Below are 22742 nucleotides of genomic sequence, written 5' to 3'. Positions count from 1 at the left end.
TCCGTTTTTTGATGTTCTTTATATCCATGCGTAGCTATCGACGAGATCTACAACTTTCGTTTACACTCCGTCGGCTAATTTGGAATTTATATTTTTGTCCATATTTATATAAAATTAAATAATTTTGCTAAAATCATAACTCTCTCATATGGATTTCATTTTTGGCATTCTTTTTCTCAAAGTTCATATTTTAAGGAGTACTACGATTTTCATTTTGGTCGCATTAGTTTAAAGTCAACCATTCTCTTTGTATCTTTTTACGTCATATATTCGTTGTGTGCGGCTGACTTTTATATCTTATAAAAATCGTATATTATTCATATGGATTCAGATTTTGACGGAATTTATATTTTCGGGATCGGGACGACGTATACTTCCTAATACATTATATATATATATATATATATATATATATATATATATATATATATATATGTTTTGGCACACTTATTTTTACGATATATGAACGATTTGACTGATTTTTCCTATTTTATTATATTATAATAATCATGAAACATATAATATTCAAAAAATTATTCTTTATTACACCAAATAGGTTATAATTGTTAACACTAACTATTACTTTGGTTAAGATTATTTATCCTAAATAATCTTCTATAAAAAAACATTTTTAACGTTTATTATATCTTAATTGATTACCTCGAATCTGCAGGTGTTATAGATACCTACCCTACCCCTGTTGGGTATCTTGTTTGGTGGTAGCCTTTGATGCGATCAAGTTCATTCCATGCTGCTATTTGGTGTTTGCTGTCATATGATAGTTTTGACTGCTTTCCCATGTCGACTGATTGTTTTGCTCTTGGTTGCCTTATTTGTGCTAGCTTTGATGGTTTTGGGCATGGTGGTGCTTATTGATGTTGTAAGCTTAGTTGTGCTCATTGCCGGAAAAATGGTGTTTGGGTATATTCACTTTTAAACTTTTTACTTTTTACCCCCAAAGTTGTGGTTGGTGTAAATTGTAACTATATATTTGATTCTACAACTTTTAGTTGCTGCACAAATCAGAATTGTGGGTGTCATAAGGCCTGTTGATGCCGACATTTATGAGCCAGGTAATTGTCATTCACTTTGGGTAAACTTTATTCAATGAAAAAGCCTAATGTTGGGTTGCTTGCTTTTAACTTGTATTTTTGTAGCACTTGAAATGTTGCATGCTTATGGATTTAACATAATGGAGAAAGTTGATTAACTTTAGTCTTTTTGATTAACAACATTTGATTTTTGTTAACCTGCATCTTATTTTTATGCAAGTAAGGTGTTTGATTAATCAACTCAAAGAACCTGACTTACATGTATATGTGTTTGTATTGATATATCTTGTTGTGAAATACCTTGAGTTCTATAAATTTTATTTCTTTAGCTGAATTGGAGGATTACCGTAAATTTTGTTGTGTAGCTTGATTTTGGTCACATCTTTCTTACCCTAACTTTGTTTATATTTTTTAGGCCCTGAAGAACCTTAGCTACAACAGGTTCAACCATCCAAGAACTGATGTGAATTGCAATTATTGTTTGTGTGATGATTTAAGAATTATTGATCAACAAAATTAGTAGATTTAAATCTCAAAGCAATATAAATGGATCGATCATGATTCATTTGTTCTAAATAGATGTATTATAAGCTAATTATTTTAAATAAATGGACCATGACTCCACTTGACCAATTTATTATTAAAATTTTACCTATAATTAAGAGTTTTTTATTATAAAATATATAAAGTGTGCTATTTATCTATTTTTAATTGATCCAACCTAGATGGTTCGAGGATCTACCTAAGCCTGGAATAGGTGGATTTGTTGATCAATGTGTGCATTATAACTTATGTATCCCAAAAGAAGTACAACATACTTTGACAAGCACACCGAGCATGCTTTTTAATACCCTAACCTTTTGTTTGTTGCATGAATCAAAGGCATAAACAACAAAAGTTAATGGCAATATCCGTTTTATACTTATTAAACTTGGCTCACATGATAAACATGTTGGGATGGAGAATGTCACTTTCAATACTAAACCGTAACATGTAAACAAAAGGAATTTGGAAGGTTATGTAGGTTTTGGATGGTTTTAAACAAATGCATTGTAGATTTTTAAGAAAGTACATTGGCTTTTCCATACTACTGGGTGATAAAAAATGAAAAGTATGTTTCTTTTTCATGTACAAAAATACCAAAAAAATGAAAAGTTTGTTGCCAAAATTTTCATTTTTAAGTTGTTTTCTATATGTTTGGCAAAGCAAGTTTTAAATACTAAATTACTAATTGAGTTAACTTGTATTTTTCAATGCTTTCCCGTTATGAGTTTATTCTCAGTTTGTAGAGAACTTCGCATTATTGGTTTTAACACCTAATTTTCTTGGTACAGGAACCACAAGTAACTTTAGATTAAGACAACCAAGTCTAAGAAGGGGAAAAAGTTCAACAAGACTACATGGGATAATAAAGGAAACAAGGAGCAATGTTATTGAGAAAACAACGTAGAAGTTCTCATTCTCGGTTTAATATTTTCTTAAACTTTTTCCCTTTTGATGTTATCTGGATTTTATCTTGGTTATTATTTTTTTTGGTCAACTTTTAACAGGAAAAATTATGTATGAATATTATATTCTTATTAATAAAATTTTCTTTTTGTTACATTTTATTGTATATTTCTATCTTTTGCATTTGATAATAATAGGTGGTTATTAGATGTATCTATATTTGTGCCTAAATATATAAAAACCATGCAATTGTAAAAAGTTAATGGGCCTAAAACGAAACAAATGACATGGCCAAAATAAATAAATGTGACAAAAGCCTAAACATAGTGACATTTTATATTAATTGACGTGCTTCGATAGTAGTCACAATAAAAAACAATTGTGTCTAGAAAATAATGCGACAATATGGAAGATAATAGTCATGTTCATTTAAATTATGTGTGTTGATAGGATACTAATGAATACATTTTAAATACTTGTCTATGGGTATAGTACAAACAATAGTCACACTCCATAATATTTGCATGTCTAAATGATAAAATAGGTTATACTAATAATCAATTTTGTCTCACAATTACAAATACTATTATGTCTATAAATGTAACGCCCCGTTCTAAGAATAATGATTCATGGATCCTCGGGATCAAGAGTAAGGGCGTGTTGGTCCTTTAAGGGTAGTGGGTTGTACTCGAGAAGGTTTTGGAACGGTGAATGTTGATAGAAGCATAAGGCTTCTCGCCACCTTCGTGTGGACATAAAGTTCATCGGAAATGGGCTTAAAATAAAGAAGTTATGACATTTTGAAAATATTGTCATTTATGACCTTAATGTCAAAAGTTGATGAGGAAAGCCATGCATGAGAATGGGTCACGCTGGGTACGCCCAACGTAGGCTGGGTTACGCCCAGCGTAATCAGGTAAATGAATGCAGGTCTGTGTGTGTGTGTGGGGGGGGGGGGTACGCCCAACATACGTCCAGAGTCTTTAAACCCTAATTTGAGGGTGAGCCACTATATATAGAACATTATGGCTTCGACCCTAGCTCCCATATCAGCCTCCCTAGCCTCAGAAGAAACCCTAGAATGTTCCAACCTTCAATTATAGAGATCTTGGCCTTGGAAAGCTCATCTTGGTGGTTTAAGCTTGAAAGAGGAAAATAGGGAGTTGTCAAAGAGAAGTTGAGTGGCTGGAGATTGTAGATCTGGAAAGGAATCATCTTCTAGAGCCCTTTTGAGGTAAAAAGTCTCTAGCTTGACAATCATATTGTGTAGATCTATGTGTTGTGAAGTTTTGACACCATTCTTGTCCCAAAAACCTCATCTTGATGCATGATTCAAGTTGGTCGAGATTAGCTGTCCTTTCAGACCTTAGGAGAGGTCTTGAGTAAGAAAAATGAGGTCCCAAGGGCTTTGGTTGTCTCATATGTGATATAAGTAGGTCTTAATGGATTAAGACCTTGGATTAAGAGCTTTATGGATGTCCCAAGTAATAAAGTTTGAGACTTTATGAATCCTAGACACATTTGGCCTATGGATCTAAAGTTTGGGCTTAAAAGCTTAAGCCATTAAGAACTTATGTGGATTTGTTGATCAGCGAGGTTACTCCCCGCGTATATGATAGTACGACCTGCGTAGTGGGTATGTGTCCTGATTCCTGTCCGCGAGCATGGATGTACGCCCAACGTACCAAGAGGGGTACGCCTAGCATACTCCCTCTGTTGGGATTTCAATTTTGGGCCTTACTTGATTGGGCTGTCTATGGACTAATAAAGCTTGGGCCTTGACTGAATAGTATGGATGGAGTTTGGGCCCAGTAATTATTATGGACCTTGGATCTAGGCCCGTTTGTAGATGCAAGCCCAATTTAGTAAATTGGGCTTTGTATGAGAATTTGACTTTGGGCCTTAGCCCAATAAGAGGATGATGGACTTGATGAGTGTTGTGGGCCTTAGTCAATTTACCCTTGGAAGGATATTGCGATTGATCTAATGATTGTTTTGCTGCTTTGAATAGTTCGGGATTTTCGGTGAGTCGGTGATTCGGGAATCTTCTTCTTCAGTTCATAGTTTCGGCAGTTGCGAGGTGAGTTATCCTCACTATATCGATAGGGTCTAAGGCACCAAGGCCAGCCCTTTATCGGATTGTAATCTGGGTATCATTATTATGTTATTGCGTTGCTATGTTTGCATCATGGTAGTTAGGGTGGTATATGTTAGAGACCCGGTTAGGTCGGTATCCTGGTTGGATGATAATATGTTATGTGATCTGCTCGATCGGTTTGTTTGGATGTGAATTGTTATATGATTGTATGTTTATGTGCACATGGTTGTTGGACTGGGGTTGGGTTGAGGCGGGTCCTTCTTTGTGCTGTAGGCCAACATACCCAGGGCGGACCGGTTATCCCGAAGGCCCAGCGAGCGATCCGGATAGGCTGTAGGCCCCGGGAGGGCGGACTAGACGTGCCGAGGCTCGAAGAGTGGACCAGGCCGACTAAAGGCCCGGTGCGGGCGGACCAGTTATACTGTAGACTCATAGAGTGGACCAGGTGGGTTGAAGGCCCGGTGCAGGCGGACCAACCACACTACAGACTCGATGGATATGGCTAAACTCGGAGGGTGGACCAGGTGGACTGAAGGCCCGGTGCGGCAGACCAGTCTATGTTATGTTATGATATGGCTTGTTATGTGTATGACATGTGTGGTTGGTATTTTGGGGTATCTCACTAAGCTTTTGGGCTTACAGTTGTGGTTTAAATGTTTCAGGTACTTCAGGAGACCGTGGCAAGGCAAAGGCATGATCGTACCGCTCCTCATGTTTATGTTTTATGATATGGTTCTGGGAAGACTCTGATAATAATTGTATTGAAAACCTTTTTGTAATAACTTTATGAAATTGGGTTGTTTTTGAAAAATTAAATTGGTTGGAATTTTTATGGTCGTTACAACAAATCAATTATAGTTATTTTTAATTGATTTTCTATGTCGAAATGATATAAAATAGTCATATGTACGACTTTTTATATGTCTTAACGATAGCATTGGTCATGATTAGTAGTATAAATAGGGCTATAAGCTAATACTAAATCCATAATATTAATAATATGTGTCTTTATAATACTTGTGATCATGTTTCACTTAATCGTGTGTCTCTATAAGATAGACAGTAGTCACCAAAAATGATTGTTTCTATAACTAATTATTAGCAAAATTGCCACTTATGAAATTAATTACATGTGATCATTTAGCGAACATGGTCATGTTCACCATAATTAGATGTCTTCAAAAAAACATCCAATAGCCTTAATAAACTTTACACCGTGTGACAATTTGTAGAGTCTAGTTTTTGCAAAAGTCGAAGTGTCTGTTTTGAGTTTCGCATGTTAGTTATTTTACTAAGTCTTCATTTGTGCGAAGCTTATAGTTCAGGACTTAGTATATTTTTTGTACACTCATGTTTCCTATAAATAGGGACTGAGGTTAGAAGTAGAGATAAGTTTTTCTTTAATTCTGTAATCAGTTTCTTCATCAATATAAGATCTGATTAATATTTACTCTTTGTGTTCTTACTTTTTATTCATATAATCATGATTGCTTTATAAATCTCGATTACAATTCTCATCAATTGGTATCAGAGCAGGATTCAAACTGCATTGATCTGATTTTTGTTTTAGAATCATTTGCTTTTTGAGTAGTGTTTTTATTCAAAAAATTTCCGTGCATTTTGGTTCTGAAAATCACTCTTGATCTTCAGATTTGAATCGATTCTGCATTTGATTTGTTTAGTCAAGTGATCGATTAGCAATTAATGATCAATTCACAAAATCATCAAGTTTTTCAAGTTTTTCTGAAAAAATTCTCGTGTTCATCAATGGCGAACTTCAACATGAATACCATGACTTCTTTCTCTCACTTGCTTGGTTCTTCAACCAAAATTCTAATGTTAATCCCTGAGTACTATGATCAGTGGGCTGATAGGATGGAGGATTACTTAAATGGAATTGATGAAGAACTCTGGAATTGTATCAGTGGAAAAGTTCTACCTCCTGAAAATGTTCAAACAATCGGATCATCTGCTTCTTCAATTGACATTGTTGAACAACAAAATCGCATGAAAAAGAATGAGAAAAGATGTATGAGGGAGCTAAGAGGTGCTTTGCCTCCTTTGGTTTACAATTACATTCGTAGTTGTAAAACAGCCAATGATATTTGGATCACACTGAAAGAGAAATATCAAGGAAGTGAGAAGACAAAGATCAATTCCGCTAAGCAATGTCTTGTTGAACTTAAGGAATTCAAACAAAAGGATGTTGAAACAATTGAAAACTACTATGATCGTCTAAATGAGCTTGTTTATCGTTGCAACAGGTATGGAATCTCAAGATCTCTTATAGAATTCAATCTGATATTCATCATGGGTCTTCGCAAAGAATGGCGTAGTGTGAGTATGATGATAAAGAACCAGCAAAGTTTTGATACAACCACCGTGAAGGATCTCTACAACCAGCTGAAAACTCATGAAAATGAAGTTACAGAAATGCTTGAAGAATCGAAACAGAGTCTAGGAGGACCTTTGGCTTTAGTTTCAAAGGTTACTGAAACTGATGCTGGTGAGAAAGAAGAATCAGACAATGAAGGTTTCTTAATGAATTCTGATGATGAAGCGGTTTCCTTTTATTCAAATAACAGAGTTAAGAATTTTTTCAATAAGCTTTAAATCCAAAAGGGAAGCAAACTGATGCGAAGAGTGGTTTCATAAAAGCTAGAGGTGAGGAAAAGAAGAAATTTGAGAAAGATGAAGAAAAGCAGAAAGATGCGAAAGCTAAGAAGAAACTAAAAGGATATATAGGAATTAGTTGTCATTACTGCAATGGTGCGAATCACTTCGCAGCTGATTGCATGTTGCGAAAGAAAGAGGAGAAGAAGAGCAAAATTAAAGATGGAGCCTATTACTCAGAGAAGCTTGAGGAGGTGCGTGCGAAGGTGAAAGGCTTGTCTTTGGTTGCGAAAGGAGAGTCTGATGAAGAAGAAAGTGGAACTTATCAGATCTGGTCTTCAGGATTTGATGATGAAGAGATGAGGCACCCAACTCATGGTGCCATGTTCGCAAGTTACGAAGATAATTGCGAAAAGAATGTTTCTGGACGATGCTTTGTGTCCACGTCCACTGATAAATCTCCAATGACCACTAAGGTATGTGCTATTCTTGAATCTTTTAATATTCCTTTATCTGCTTATGATGCTGAAATAACTTCATTTGATGATACTGTTGCTTATTTTGATGTTGTTATTGTCTCTGCTAGTACTGAAGCACAAAATCTAAATTCGCAATTAGTTGAGACAAGAAGACAATTAGAAATAAAACGAAGCAGAGTAGATACACTAGAATTACAAATGAAAAATGTAAATTGTGATAGGGACAAACTTGATAAAGAAGTTAGGTTGTTACTAGCACAAAGAAACATTTATTGTAACTCTGCTAAACGTTTGTATGCGAAGTTAACTGCTTTACATCATTCATCTGAGATAAGCAAAGAAGAACATAGGAAACTACTACCTTTTCTTGAATTTGAATGCGAAAAAGTTCATGTTGTTTCTTATGACTGTGAGAATACTATTGCTCAGTTTGACAAAATACCTGATGATAGGTTTGCCTATGGTATTGTCAAAATTGATGAATTTTTGAATGCGAATGAATTGGTTAATATTGTTAATGAAAGCTTAACAATGAATGAACAAGTGAAAATACTAATTAGTAAAACGCCACAATGAAACACCATGCATGTCGCAAGTTGGTGATATATATACAGTCACTACAATTACTAAATAAGTGTGTCTACTGACGGTTTAATGTCACAATATTGAATAAAATGATTGATTTTAGCAACAAAATTCTCTAACCAATAGCCACACTTTTATAATAAAGCCACATTTTTTCATATCATATAAACACTGCATTTTAAAGTGACGATAAGACACATACCATGGAGTCACCTTCCGTCACACTTTCAGTGAAAAAATAAAATGTCACTATACGCATATGGTCACACTTTTATGGTGTGTCCATAGGTCATTTTTGTACTGGTGTAAAAATTTGTTCTCAAGAACAACATGATTTCTTTGAGTAATAATAATATATTAACAACTACATTGTACAAAAGGAACTATTTATAAAACGGCCATACATGGGCCAAATCATAGGATTGTAAATACACATAACATAAATACACGAAATTTATTTTCTTTTTATTATAAATTCATAAATATTAATAGTTTTCTTAAAAATAACATGTGTGGTTTCATAGCTACTTCCATCTAGCCAATAAATTACATAGTTCTCAAAGCAACTTCATCACTACTTCCATATGTAGCTTAGCACCAAAAAAAAGTTTCAAGGGGTTCTCAAGGAAAGTTGGTGTTTTGATCGACACCACTTGGATTTGACTCCGGTCTCACATCTATGCGGCCCGCAGATTCTCATTCCCTGATTTGTGATGTCCTTCATTGTGGGTGCTATTCAGTATTGTCAAATCATTTAGAGACTTTGGATTATTTGGAATTTTGCACTTGAATCTGCTTCCATCTGACGATTTCAAAACTTGCATATTTTGAGTTAAGGACAGAGAATGAATTTGTAATTTAGTATTTTTCTTATTCTATTACATACAAAGACAATGCAAGTTTAAATTTTGCATTTAGACTTGTTGATGTTTTTCTCGTAGACCAACCAAAAAAATACAAGTCAAAAGAAGTCAACCCATCAAATTAAATCTAATTTGGCGTAGATTGATTAAACATGAAATCTTTTTAAGTCGTAACACATCAATTTTGAAACTTTCTTTACAAGATTTTTTTTTTCAATTCAAAGTTCTACACTTAGTTTTTTCTTTCTTTTCTAGCATCACGTTCACAAATTTGAAATCTTTTTCCACGTTGCTTTGTTTTTCTTCTGATTAAAGATTTTCAACACTTAAAAATGTATTTTTTTTCAGACACTTTTATAGAGTTGTTTTGTTTTCTCTTTTGAATTACAATGTAGCATATAATGAGCCTAATAGTATTCCCCTTCAAGACATCTTCGATGATGTATAACCGAGTTTTTGATTAGGCCTAACAATCATGTCGTGTTCGGGTTGGCGTGTCGCGGGTCAAAATATGCCAACCCAAACAGACTCGTTTAAATATATAGGTCACGGGTTGGCAGGTTTGAAACATAAACCTATATATCACCCGCCAACCCATTTATTTATACGGGTTAACAAGTTGGTGGATTCGTGGGTCAGATTTGGGTTTGTGGATCAAATTCCATAAATAAAAATGACAATTAAACATGAATAAATTCTTGATGGTTAATGCAAACATATCTGAATTTTAGACGTTTAAATCTTAAACATCCAAATGAAAATTAAAAACATTCATAGAAACATGTTCAAACAAAACATTAATACAAACATAGATAATTCAAGTGCTAAAGTAATAGCCACAATTCTCATTTTTTCTCCCAAAAAATAAATTTAATTTTCCAACACCATTTCGATACTTGATTTCGGTCACAAAGTAACAGAGGGGAGATTGGGATTGTGGGAGACTGGAAGTCTGGAAGAGGGAGATACGCTCATACGCAATTTGATTTTGAGATTATTATTTAAGGCAAACAGGCAAAATGGTTACAGATTTAGCCTTACAGGTTATGACATATGACCTTAGGTCATCCACCACGAGTCAAAATGTCAAAAGTGTCAAATGGTCTATGAATCAATTGTATATATTATATAATACTTATTAAATATTAATACTTGATACATAAATACATTTAAAAATAAAATAATTTTTTTATTAAAAAGGTAAACGGGTTGGCGGGTCAACCCGTTTATTTTTTGAGAAACCCATATATGACCCGTTTAATAAACAAGTTGGCGGGTTGAAACTCAACCCAAACCCATTTATTTCGTGTCGTGTCGCGGGTCGTGTTGATAATTGTTAGCCCTATTTTTGATGCATTTATTTATTTTAGTTTTTCATTTTCAATGTTTATCTTATATTTCTATTATTCTAGTTTATTTTGAAATTGGTACTTTAAAGGATGTCACATTTGACTTTCAAGTGCATGATTATAGCTTATGATATTCATGCTTACTACACATCTAAAGAATCAGCACCAGAAAAATAGGAAAATTAGGAGTCTAAGGCTTCAAAAGGGGGTACATGAGGAACCTTCAGGCTTACTTAGAAAAGCATATGAACTTTAGGTCTATTGTTTACAAGAAAAAAATTTAGTTAACAACTATGATGATAGTTATGGACTTATGATGATACATGTAATTAAGCTATCTCTCTCTCTCTCTCTCTCCCTCTCTTGAAATGTTAATTGTGCATTGAACATAAATAAACTAGGATTGTTGTGATATTTTTTTCTGTTTATTTGCTTTCCTGTCATGGCAGGTGATGAACATGTTTAAAGGTGGATCAATATTATCTACATGTGTCATGATGATGATGATGATGACTGAGAGGAAAAGTAACTAAACTATATATTAGTGATATTAACTCTCTTGTTTCTGGCAAAATCGTTGAAATCAATGAACAACTCAACATCTATTAAATTATTAAGTTGACTGACATTTTACAATCAAACAATGGAATGGAGCAAAAATGGCATGTTCATGGATTAGGGTATCATTCTAGAACCAAACAGGAAGTATTGAGGATGCAACAATTGTACACTACGATGGAGTAATGAAACCATGATTAGTATTGGCATTAAAAAATATAAAATCTTTTGGATGAAACATTTCAAATATGATCACCCCTACAACCGTGTAACATAGAATAGCTTCATATATTTCATATTGTAATTCACTTGTGATTCACATATGAATTACATGTGATTTACATGTAAATCACATATGAATTACATGTGATTCACATGTATATCACATATGCATTTTGTGAGTCTTTTTGCGTCAATCAATTTCTTTTTAATTTTCTTGTAGTTTTGGAAGAAATTGTGTTGAATATTGAAGAGGTGAAAAGTGATAAATTCGAGAAAATATGAAAATATTGACATGAAGACATGAAAACGATTTGGAATTTTGTAGCAATTTTTTGTTTTTTATATTTTATATTGTATCGAATAAAGTACTTATTGTATTGTGTTTATAGATTAGTAAATAAAATGAGTTTTCTTATGATTTTCTTACAAATATTATAGTATATGAAATATGCATATATGCATTTGTAAAAATATGCATAAATGTACCAAAAATATTGAGTTTTTTGGTTAAAAGATTATAGTATTTTTTAAATATTCTAGTTTTTATTTTATTTTATTGATTTTTAATTAAAAAAAAACTACAGTTTTTTCAAAAAACATATTTTTTTCAATTTTTTTTTCAAAAATTCATGTTTTCTATAAAAAAATTTGCACTTTTTAAAAAAAATGAAAAATATTATTTTTAAAAAATCTAAAATTTTGAATTATTATTTAATTTTTAGACATTTCTATTAATATTTACAATAACACAAAAAATTAAACACTAAATGAGATTGATAAGATTACGATCATGACCTGAATGAATTAGTTTTGATCTTACGCTCCACTTTTAGTTCTCGGGTTCTCGGGAAACTATGAGTGTTCAACCGATCTCGCCCATATATATATATATATATATATATATATATATATATATATATATATATATATATATATATATATATATATAATTGCATCCTTACAAATATTTAATTTTTGGGATACATTTTGTAATTTACATGTTTCCTTGTAATAACATAACTATAAATACACTTAATTTACGATAATTACTCTTGATGTTCCACAATTATGCAGTCGAGTAGGAAGCCATTATGGCAATGCCACAAAGGCCTTCTTGCGTATCAATATCTCTTTGTATCATTATGTACCCCTCTTGACCCCAACCTGTTCCCCAAGAGTTCTTCACGAGCCAATATTTAGTTCCGTCAGCACTCGCTCCATAACTAACCGCAGTAACACCATTGTCTATTTCAATACCACATTCTCTTGTAAACACCCCGCTAGAGTAGAATAGGAAGTCGGACCCACTAGCATCAATGGCCACAGAAATAAGCAGACTAGCTATAGCTTTCAAAGGTGCACTTTCACTATTAGCAGGAACGTCTTCATGACCCGTAATCACTGCAGCATGGTTAGATTCCTCGTTGTTGTTGCAGGTGCCATCGACTCCTTTGTACGGGTAGTTGCTCTCTATAGTAAGGCCTTTATTTTTTAGGATGAAATCAAAGGTGTCTTCCATATGACCGCCCTCACATCCATGATCCTGACCACTGGTGTCACAATCCACAAGCTCTTGTTCAGATAGAGAGACCAATTTACCTGTTTTCAATTGTGTAACACCGTAAATTTTCAAACCAAAATTGACATTTTCAAACACAAATAAACACATGTCACATTTTCTCAAAAATTTCAAGCATCACTCATGAACACATATTTCAAAAATTGTTTATCACAAATCCATGATCCTCCAAACAACATATCTCCATTGAGGGTGTGTACAATCAAACCGAGGCCTTCCCGTGATCTTGAGAAGTACCTGAAACACATAACACATATCACATTAAGCATGAAACTTAGTGAATTCCCTAAAATACCTCACACACAACTCATTAGCCACTTGAGGCTATAAATCAATAAGACCTTCTGGTTAATGTGTCTCAGTGGGACCCTCCAGTCCCACAACTCGGGTGGACCCTCCGGTCCTAACTTAGATGGACCCTCCGGTCCTAACTTTGTAAGATTAGAATAATACACAACATAAATCACATAGACAAATGTGGAATATCAAAATACTCAATATAAGCACATAAGACCCTCCAATCACACACTCAGATTACTAATCTAGGTATGTATAGTGAGAAGACTCACCTTGTAAGAATCGGATAACTCGAACTCGAATCACCGGTCTAGCCTCCGCCTAACACAATATGATAATTATCCCTAACCAATAACGACTCTTAATGAAGCTAAACCAACCATTTTACAAACTCACAGAAGGGTAAAAGACCATTTTACCCCTCTATGGCCTTAATGGTCCACAAATTGACCAAACCCGAAAAGTCAACCAAAAGTCAATGTCAGTGCGTATGCTACGCGTACCAACTCTCTACGCTGGGCGTACTCTGCTGCCATGCAGGCATCAGGGATGCTCTACCCCTACGCTGCACGTACTGGGATTATGCCTAGCGTACGTCCCAGTTTCACTCTTTCTACTCGTTTGGTCTTAATCAGTTAAGACCTTGGTTCATATCATAGATTTGGACTCCCTAATAGCTCTTACTCCATAAAGTTAGTGACTTTAAGCCTTTGGATGGCTGATAAGGTCACAAACACACAAAAATCTCATTCTCTTAACTCAAAATGCTCATATCTTATGCATGGCTTGATTCCAACGTCCAAGTCTTGATTTTTATGACACTACACCACTGAATACACTCAAAGGGGTTGATCATAGTCTCTAGAGATCAATATCTCATAAAGTCTCTAACTTTTGGAACAAAACCCTAAAATACTCTACTATGATGCATAAATCAAAAGAGTGAGAAAGCTTGAAGCTTTATACCTCTATATGAAGCTCCTAACTCAGATATGCTCAGATCCAAGGGCTTAGACTCTCACTCCTTTTTCTCCAATGCTTCTTCTTCACTCCAAGAACATACAAAATAACTTAAAGGCTCTCAAATGTACTCACAATATATATGAATGAAGGTTTAGGATTTAAGAGGTTTTGTTGTCTGAGAATGGTGGCCAGGAATGAGTCCATCATATAGTTTATATAGGAGACTCACCCTAAATTAGGGTTTTCACTCTAGGCTTAGTACGCCCAGCATACCCTCTGGTACACCCAGCGTACTAGGTGGCTTCCGCATCAGAAGCACGCATATGAGTACGTTGAACGTACACTCACATACACCCCGCGTACTAATTCACCACCTTTTCTCAATAAGGGGCTAAAATAGACAAGTACTCAAAAGATCAAGTGTTACAAGGTATACCTAGACTTGGGATGTTATAAGTTGGGTTATTCCTTCCATAGCTTCCATAACTGAAGACGCCCAGTAACACCCTAGAAACATATATGATGCGATATCGAGTTTAAATATGGTCTTGTTAACAAAAATAACTTAATTAGTTCTTAGACTGCATCTCAAGTTTGAAATTCCCGTAGTAGTTTTTACTTACCACATTGGCCTTGGTATTTAACAGGCGTTACTGTGCCTGTCTTTCTATAGTCCATTGATGATGGAACTGCTGTCGCATTTTCGTACCTGAACGCAGAGGTCGATGAGGAACATTCGTGTGCCTTGAATGGGTTCCTTGTGCTTGTGAACTCTTGGTTTGTAAGGTCTGCAAGCTCATTGCCTGCTAGTTTGTAAGCTGTAACGCCTTGTTCCTGGTATGTATTCAATTAAAGATTTATTCATTTTTGTATAGAAACTCGACGAGTTGGAGGCTCCAAACTCTTTGAGTAGGAATGGAAATTGGACGCGGGTTGTAAAGTCCAATCAATGAGTTGAGAGACTCAACTCGACGAGTAGGCTAGCAGGAGTGAAACCCTAATTTTGGGGTTTTGCATCCTATTTAAGCATCTTAATCCCTTCATGCTAACCTCATTTCCAGACTCCAAGTCTGAAACCCTAAATCTAGAAACCCTATGCATTTGTGAGCTTGTGAGCTATTTTTTAGTGATGTTTTGTGTGTGTTGAAGCTTGTGAAGGAAGGAGAGGCTTGGGGATTCAAGAAGAAGTTAGTTGATCCAGAGACTCTATTTCATTCTCATCATTTTTTGCTAATCAAGTCTTAACCTTGCTTAGTAACTTCTTAGATCTTCTTATTATCATTTTATTGGGTTTTTGGTCCAAGAAGCATGATCTTTGGGAAATGGACGTCCCAAGTGAATATACCTTCAGATCTAGGTGCAAATTGAAGGGCTCTCATGGCATAAAGGTGCAAATTGTATGGCCATTGAAGCCCCATGTAAGCTTTAGGATGTCATTTTGTCCTTTTAAGCTCCAAAAGGCCATTCATGGAGAGAAAGATGGAAGATTTATGTGTTCTTGTAGTGTCTAGGGTCTAGATCTCAGTTTATATGCCTTGGTTTAGAGTATTGATGGTGTTTGGACCAAGATCTAGGTCTTAAAGAATTAGGGTTTGAACTAAACCAATTATGTAAGGCTATTAATGGGTAAAGTTGGAAACTTTACCCTTAAAAGGACATTTTCAGTGTATATGAGAAGTATGAAGCTCAGATATGAAGATTAGGGGATTAATCCATTAAGATGAAGCAACATACTAAGGAACTCGGCGAGTCCATAGAGGGACTCGACGAGTTAGAACGATTTGCCCCGATTCTGTAGAGGGCAGAACTCAACGAGTCTAAGGAGGGACTCGATGAGTTGACTCATTTTATCATGATTCTGCTGAGCATGGAAACTTGGCGAGTTAGAGAGATGACTCGACGAATTAAGTTAAATCATGGTGTTGACTTTGACTTTGACTAGATGTTGACCATGACCTTGACCTTGATTTTGACCAAGGTTAACCCGTGAAGGGGTCTTGAGTATAGAATGATATCTAAGGGGTTGTTTCTATATAGGGCGTGAGTAGAGCCGGTTGCAGGAGCAGAGACATTTCAACTATTTCACCTGACATTTGAGGTGATTTCCCTCCTGTATGAACGGGTAGAAGGCACCAATGTCAGCCCATATATGTATGCTAGTATGTTCCGGGATTAGGTTTGATGTCGGGGTAGCCTGAAGTAGGTTTATATGATTTCAGACTTCGGTCCGATGCCGAGGAAAAGCCCAAGGAATGTTTGTATGCTTGATGTCTTCATGATTCTTGCATGTGCTTGTTTATATGTTTCAGACTTCGGTCCGATGGCATGGTAAGCCCAAGGAATGCTTATATGTTATGTTATGTGTTTTCGGATTGTGGTCCAATGTCGGGCGGGGCCTGAGGAACGTTTATATGTTTATGTTATATGCATTGTTGATATGTTTATATGTATACCGAATTTCGGTCCGATGCCGGGTAGGGACCGATGCTGAACTCGTCTGATGTCGAGCGGGGCCCAATGTAGTGGGCAATGCCCAATTTTATGTTACTATTTGATTATGTGATTATGTGTATGGTATGTGGTAGTTTGGGGAGAGTCACTAAGCTTTGTGCTTACAATTTTTATTTTTGGTTTCAGGTACTACCGGTAGCAAGGGGAAGAGCTCAGGATGATTGTAGTGCACGCACCATTTATTTAGCCTAGGATGTTTATGCTATGATATATTTAACATATGTTTATGATATTTTGAGATACCTGACTTATGATTTTTATATGATGTTTGATAACTAAGGTTTTCTTAATGATTAAAAATGAAATTTTTTGACCGTATTTTTGGGATGTTTTATAAGCTTTATTCATGACACTGTTGGATGACTCTATGTGCTGAACATTCTCTTGAAAAATATTTGAATGTTGTTCTTTCTCATCGACATCCTTATACAAGCGTCCATCACTAGCCATCTATTGTACATGGCTCTCATAGCTTGATATTTAAGGAAGCAACCTAGATGTGGTGTGTGAAAGCAAAGTAGCAGAAAAGAAGATTAATACCAATAAAGTCAGGGTTGTCTAGTTTGTTCATGTCATAATTTTGGTAGATATAAGAAAAAATGATTTGTTTGATCAACTTCAGGGTGAGACTTGGTTTTCCAAGATTGACCTTCGGTTTGGATATCATCAGTTGATGATTCAGGATGAGGATATACCGAAGACGACTTTCAGGACTCGGTATTGGCACTATGAGTTTGTGGTGATGCCGTTCAGGCTCACCAATTCCCAAGTGCGTTCATGGACCTCATGAACAGAGTGTGTAGGCCGATGTTGGATCAGTTGGTGATTGTTTTTATCGATGATATTCTGGTCTACTCTAAGACCAGGGAGCAGCACGAGAAACATTTGAGGGAGGTATTAGAGACCCTGAAGGCGGAGAAACTTTATGTGAAGTTCTCCAAGTGCGATTTCTGGCTGTGGGAAGTACAGTTTTTGGGGCATGTCATCAATCAGGAGGGTATTTCCGTTGATCCAGCCAAGGTTGAGGCTGTGATGCGGTGGGAAGTGCCGAGGAATGTATCAGAGATTCGTAGCTTCTTGGGCTTAGCAGGCTACTATTGGAGACTTATCCAGGATTTCTCCAAGATTCCTATGTTATTGACCTGCTTGACCAAGAAAAATGTGACTTTTCGGTGGGGTGCGGATCAGTAGATGGCTTATGAGACCCTGAGATGGAGATTATGCGAGGCTTCGATTCTAGTACTACCTGTGGGGTTAGATGATTTGGAGGTGTACTGATATGTGCATATTTAGCTATATTTTTAGTATAGATTTTTATTATTTATTAGCTAATTATTTGCAAATTATGGATAAAAGGTACTTAATAGTGTTTAAATTGTATTTCCAGTCCAAAAGATATGCTTGGAAGCAAAAAGAAGCAGGAGAGGCGATCAAAAGCTCGGGAACTGAAGAGAGAAGAAAAAGAGCCAAATACTGAAGCTACTCAACGAGTAGGAGCCTCTACTCAACGAGTACCCATGAAGGTTCGTGAAGCAATACGTAAAGTCCTTGCCGTACACGGATTCTACAAAGGGGACTCGGCGAGTCGGTTGTCTACTCGACGAGTAGACCCTGTTTTGTGAAAACTATAAATACAAGCCACATTCCCGAATTTAGGGTTTCACTGGAATCCTTATGGAATTACTTTGTGACCAAGAAGGCATCTGGAGCTTTGGAAATCGTGTGAGAACCCTAATCTTCAAGTCTAAGAGGATTCAAGGCAACATAAACTTACTTTTCTACTTTATTTTTGAATAGAACTATGTTGGGATTGTTAGAATTCGTTTTTAAGTTTTTCTCTGTTGTAATTATGAACTAATTCCTTTAGTTTCTGTTTAGGGTAGATAAGTTTGCTCCTATGGATTGATTTATATTTAGATTGATTGTTTATTGGTGAATCTTGGTAAATTAAGCTTGTTAAATAACCTTATGCATTAACCATAACTATTTTCTATTAATTGACAAGTAATTAAGCTGCATGAACATCTCTTAATTGCTTACCTCATATGATTTATGTGAAAACATTTTTATATGCCTAGGAATAGTGAATGTGAAACTAGGGTTAACTAGAGAATGCGTAAATTAATGTGTGAGCTTGTGTGATAAACCATCAACAAGAGGTTAATTGAATTATTAATTTTATTAACTAATTACAAGTCTTATTTAATCTGAATAAATAAACTAGGGAATTTATTAGTTTAATCACTTGATCACTACTTAAATTAATTTATTTTCTAAGGATTGGTAATAGTGTATGTGAATCTAATCACCTTAGTCGGTAACCAATAACAATTAATCCATTGCATTGCCATAAAATCAACCATAAGAGTAAATGAATCGAACCTAAACAGAAACCTTTTTATTACTAAATTTAGTTGATTTTTACTTGTTTTTATTGTTAGTTATTTAATTGTGTGTTAGTTAGTGTGTTAAAGTTTCTAGTCTTGCAAAACTAGAGAAAACTTTTTACTTTTATTACTTGCTTAGTTAATTCTTGTTATTAGTTTAATCTCCGTTCCTTGAGTTCAATACCCTACTTATTCAACTATATCACTAATAGACAAGTTCACTATCTTTGTGTGTTTAAATTTTGTCTTAAAAGTAGGACTACAACCCGTGCATTTTTATACACATCAAGTTTTTGGCACCGTTGTCGGGAAATGGTTCAAAAATTAATTGTAATTTCTTGTATTATTTATCCTTTGTGTGAGATATATCTTGCTCAAAGTTACTGCTTTAGTAGTTTAGTTATTAGGTTAAGTTTTAATTTTATCTATTTTTTATAATTTTTTGTTTAATTTTTTTCCTGTTTTAGCCTTGAACTCGACAAGTGCAATCAAAGTTACTCGGTGAGTCCACAACTGAAGTTCAGTTTCGTTTTTATTTTATTTTTGCTCTTTTTACGCGTGTTTCTTGTTTTGATTTCAGGTTTTACATGACCCGAGGATCCAACACAACCTAGTTCCTCCATACGAAGATCCGGAATCCACTCTTAGAAAAAACAAAGACAAGGCCGTTGAAGACACTAACTCATTAAGTAAATCACCTTTCAAAGACCTTAAGTCAGTATTTGGGTAGAAGAATAGCAAGAAAACAGGCGAAACCAATAGTCAAAAGAGCGAGAAAAGCAAGTTTGAACGTTTTGAAGGAATTCCAATTCCAAAAGAAACCGATATCGATTCCAAATCTGAAGAAGAAAGCGACTTTGAAGGCGAACCCACTAACACCATGGCTAACATCGATGAAGTTCCCATGGGTGAATGGAAGAAAAGGATATGTGAGGATACCGGTCCGGGACTCGTGCAACCCATGATTCCCGCGACTGCCACTTTTGAACTATAAGGCCACATAGTTGCTCAACTTAAGGAAATTCCCTTCTACAGGAAAGATCACGAAGACGCATACAAACATTTGGACGAGGTCAACGATGTACTCGACTACTTCAATGTTCCTAATGTACCTTGCGAAACCGTTTTGTTTTGTATGCTTCCAGTCACATTCAAGGGAGCTACGAAAGACTGGCTGAAATCACTCCCTCCAGGATCCATCACTACATGGGTTAAAATGAAAGAAGAATTTATAGACCAATTTTTCCCTCCTTCAAAGATAGCCAAGTTGAAGAAAGCCATAGCCAACTTTGAACAACAAGCTGGAGAGTCACTTTATGAGGTATGGGAGAGATACAAGGGCCTACTAAGGAACTGCCCACATCATGATCTAAATAGTCAACAAGAATTTTCCATCTTCTATGATGGAGTCAATGTAACAACAAGGTAGCTCCTTGATTCGCAAGGACCTCTCACGAAGAAGCCACCCCCGGTGATCAAAGAGATAATTGAAGAATTCTCCAAACACTCTAGAGAATATCATAACCCAAGATATGACTTAACTCGAGGGGCGGTGAACTCTATTAATTATGACATGGCAGCAATGATGGCAAAATTGGAAAGCATGGACCGAAGGATGACCAAGATGGACCAATCCATCCATGCCGTTAGAGTGGGATGCAAAAACTGCAAAGGGCCTCACCTTACTAAATATTGTGACCTTGACGAGAATGGGAACCGAAAAGTACAAGTGTGCTATTCAAGTTGAGATAGGTATGATGATAATTGGCGAAAACCCAAGAAAGAATGGCTACCATATGATGAGTACAAAAAGACAAAGGAGAAAAAATATAAGCAAAAAGATAGAGACTTTTATCAAAAGGAGGAACCAGAGCATGAAAAGAAATCAGATTTGGAAGACATGCTTACAAGATTCGTGGCCGCTTCTGAGAAAAGACATAGTGATACCGATGCTGCAATTAAATATCAACAAAACATGTTAAAAGAACACCAAATTATGATGAAATATCAACAAGATCTGCTTAGGAATCAGCAAGCATCCATTCTCAACATAAAAAAGCAGTTGGGTCAACTTGCACAACAAGTAAACGAGAGACGACCGAGTGGACTTCCTGGCAATACCGAAAGTAACCCAAAAGGTGAACATATAAATATCGCGAAGACTAGGAGTGGGAAGATTATAACTCCTCTGGCACCTATTCAGCAAGAAGATCTGAAGATGGTGCAAAAGGAAGAAGAAAAACATGGAGAATCACAACTTCCCGACCTGAATCGTCAAGTCGAGGTTATGGACTCGACGAGTCCCCCACCTGAACAGAAAAAAGCCTCCTGTTAAGCCATATTAGCCACCACTGCCATTTACAGCTCGATCCAGACAAGAAAAGAACGATGTTGACTACCAGAAGTTTCTAGAACACATAAAGGTTGTTCAAATTAATTTGCCATTCATAGAGGCGGTTGCACAAATGCCTAAACATGCCAAATTCCTCAAGGAGCTTCTAACTAATAGAAAGAAGATGGAAGAGGTGAAGAAAGTGGTCCTAAATGAGAACTGTTCAGCTACCATGTTAAACAAACTACCTAAGAAAAACGGTGATCCGGGAAGCTTACCATTGTCTTGTCAATTCGGAAACTTAGCTACCATTTATGCATTGGCTGATTCGGGGGAAAGTGTAAATCTCATGTCGTACTCATTCTTCAAGAAACTAGATCTTCCGGAGCTAATTCCAATTCGAATGGAAATTCACCTAGCAAATAAAACGGTCACATTCCCAAGGGGAATATGCGAAGATCTATTGGTGAAAGTTGATAAGTTCGTATTCCCCACGGACTTCATAGTATTAGACATGGAAGCGGATCCTCAAGTCCCAATCATACTTGGAAGACCTTTCCTAAACACCATGAGTGCTATAGTTGACATGTGAGATTCTAAACTTGCTCTTCGGGTGGGAGATGCATCAGTTACTTTTAGGGTTGAGCAAGCTATGAAGCATCCATGTAATAATGATGACATGACATTATCAGTTGATATGTTGGAATAGTTAATGGAGGAATGGAATGAAGATGAGCCCAACAAGTCCACCGTCACCCTTGAAGAAGAATTTGATGCTGAAAGAGACCTGCTGGAAATAGAGAGACTGCTCGAGGAAGCTGAATATAATGATCTGATCAGAAGTGCAGAACACTCGACTCACCGAGTAGCCACGGCTGACTCAACGAGTCCATTCGAAGAAACTCGATTTGTCACGAATTTTACCCAGGACTCGACGAGTCCCCTCACTGGACTCGACGTGTTCAACATTCAAGACACAAAAACTAAACTTAAAGCACTACCAGATCACTTGGAGTATGCATTTCTTGAAGATGGCCAACAAAAACCAGTAATTATAACTGTTGATTTGGCCAAACATGAAAAAGAAAGTCTTGTGGGTGTACTACGGAAGAGGCAATGTGCTATAGTGTGGAAGATAACCGATATCAAGGGAATTAGCCTGGTTTATTATTCTCATAAGATTAACTTAGAAGAGGGAGCTAAACCTGTAGTTCAACGTCAAAGAAGACTTAACCCTAATATGCAAGAAGTTGTGAAAAAGGAGGTGGTTAAACTATTAGATGCTAGAACCATTTAATCAATCTACGATAGCCCATGGGTAAGTCTGGTGCAAGTGGTACCGAAAAAAGGAGGAATGACTGTGGTGATCAATGAAAATAACGAGTTAATTCCAACAAGAACAGTA

The 22742-nt window shown here is 35.9% G+C and overlaps 2 protein-coding genes and 2 non-coding genes across 4 annotated transcripts; 2 read left to right on the top strand and 2 right to left on the bottom strand.

Annotated features, from left to right (window-relative positions):
• Positions 1-9531: 9531 nt before the first annotated feature.
• LOC145013681 (small nucleolar RNA snoR60) lies at positions 9532-9606 on the top strand. The gene has a single exon (XR_013665228.1). It is a non-coding gene; the product is annotated as a small nucleolar RNA snoR60 (small nucleolar RNA).
• Positions 9607-12334: 2728 nt separating this feature from the next.
• Positions 12335-17068, bottom strand: LOC145010244 (senescence-specific cysteine protease SAG12-like). The gene is made up of 4 exons (XM_078968809.1): positions 16970-17068; positions 14731-14941; positions 14557-14614; positions 12335-12869 (listed from the first exon to the last, which is right to left on the bottom strand). The coding sequence occupies exons 1-4, from the start codon at positions 17066-17068 to the stop codon at positions 12335-12337; spliced, it is 903 nt and encodes a 300-aa protein (XP_078824935.1).
• Positions 17069-18015: 947 nt separating this feature from the next.
• Positions 18016-21929, top strand: LOC145010243 (uncharacterized). Its single transcript, XM_078968808.1, has 7 exons — positions 18016-18157; positions 19473-19498; positions 19586-19694; positions 19806-19934; positions 20151-20430; positions 20758-21289; positions 21351-21929. Exons 1-7 carry the CDS (start codon positions 18016-18018, stop codon positions 21927-21929), a joined length of 1797 nt encoding a protein of 598 aa, XP_078824934.1.
• LOC145013585 (small nucleolar RNA R71) lies at positions 20270-20376 on the bottom strand. The gene has a single exon (XR_013665135.1). It is a non-coding gene; the product is annotated as a small nucleolar RNA R71 (small nucleolar RNA).
• Positions 21930-22742: the final 813 nt, after the last annotated feature.

Source organism: Lactuca saligna, chromosome 8 (assembly GCF_052625555.1).
Source record: "Lactuca saligna cultivar CGN05327 chromosome 8, ASM5262555v1, whole genome shotgun sequence".
Classification (NCBI taxonomy): Eukaryota; Viridiplantae; Streptophyta; class Magnoliopsida; order Asterales; family Asteraceae; genus Lactuca; species Lactuca saligna.
The sequence above is the reverse complement of the archived record's forward strand: the minus strand, read 5'-3'. Positions and strand labels throughout refer to the sequence as shown.

Bases quoted from the DNA above. Each gene is read 5' to 3' on its own strand.
- LOC145010244 (XM_078968809.1), bottom strand. From the start codon at position 17,068: ATGGCTAGTGATGGACGCTTGTATAAGGATGTCGATGAGAAAGAACAA. The intron at 14,942-16,969 runs GTCATGAATAAA...AATACATACCAG, and splicing joins ACATAGAGTCATCCAACAGT to GAACAAGGCGTTACAGCTTA. The intron at 12,870-14,556 runs ATCCCAAGTCTA...ACAATTGAAAAC, and splicing joins GGAATAACCCAACTTATAAC to AGGTAAATTGGTCTCTCTAT.
- LOC145010243 (XM_078968808.1), top strand. From the start codon at position 18,016: ATGCTTGGAAGCAAAAAGAAGCAGGAGAGGCGATCAAAAGCTCGGGAA. The intron at 18,158-19,472 runs GTAAAGTCCTTG...TTCCTGTTTTAG, and splicing joins GAAGGTTCGTGAAGCAATAC to CCTTGAACTCGACAAGTGCA. The intron at 21,290-21,350 runs GTTATGGACTCG...AAGCCATATTAG, and splicing joins ACCTGAATCGTCAAGTCGAG to CCACCACTGCCATTTACAGC.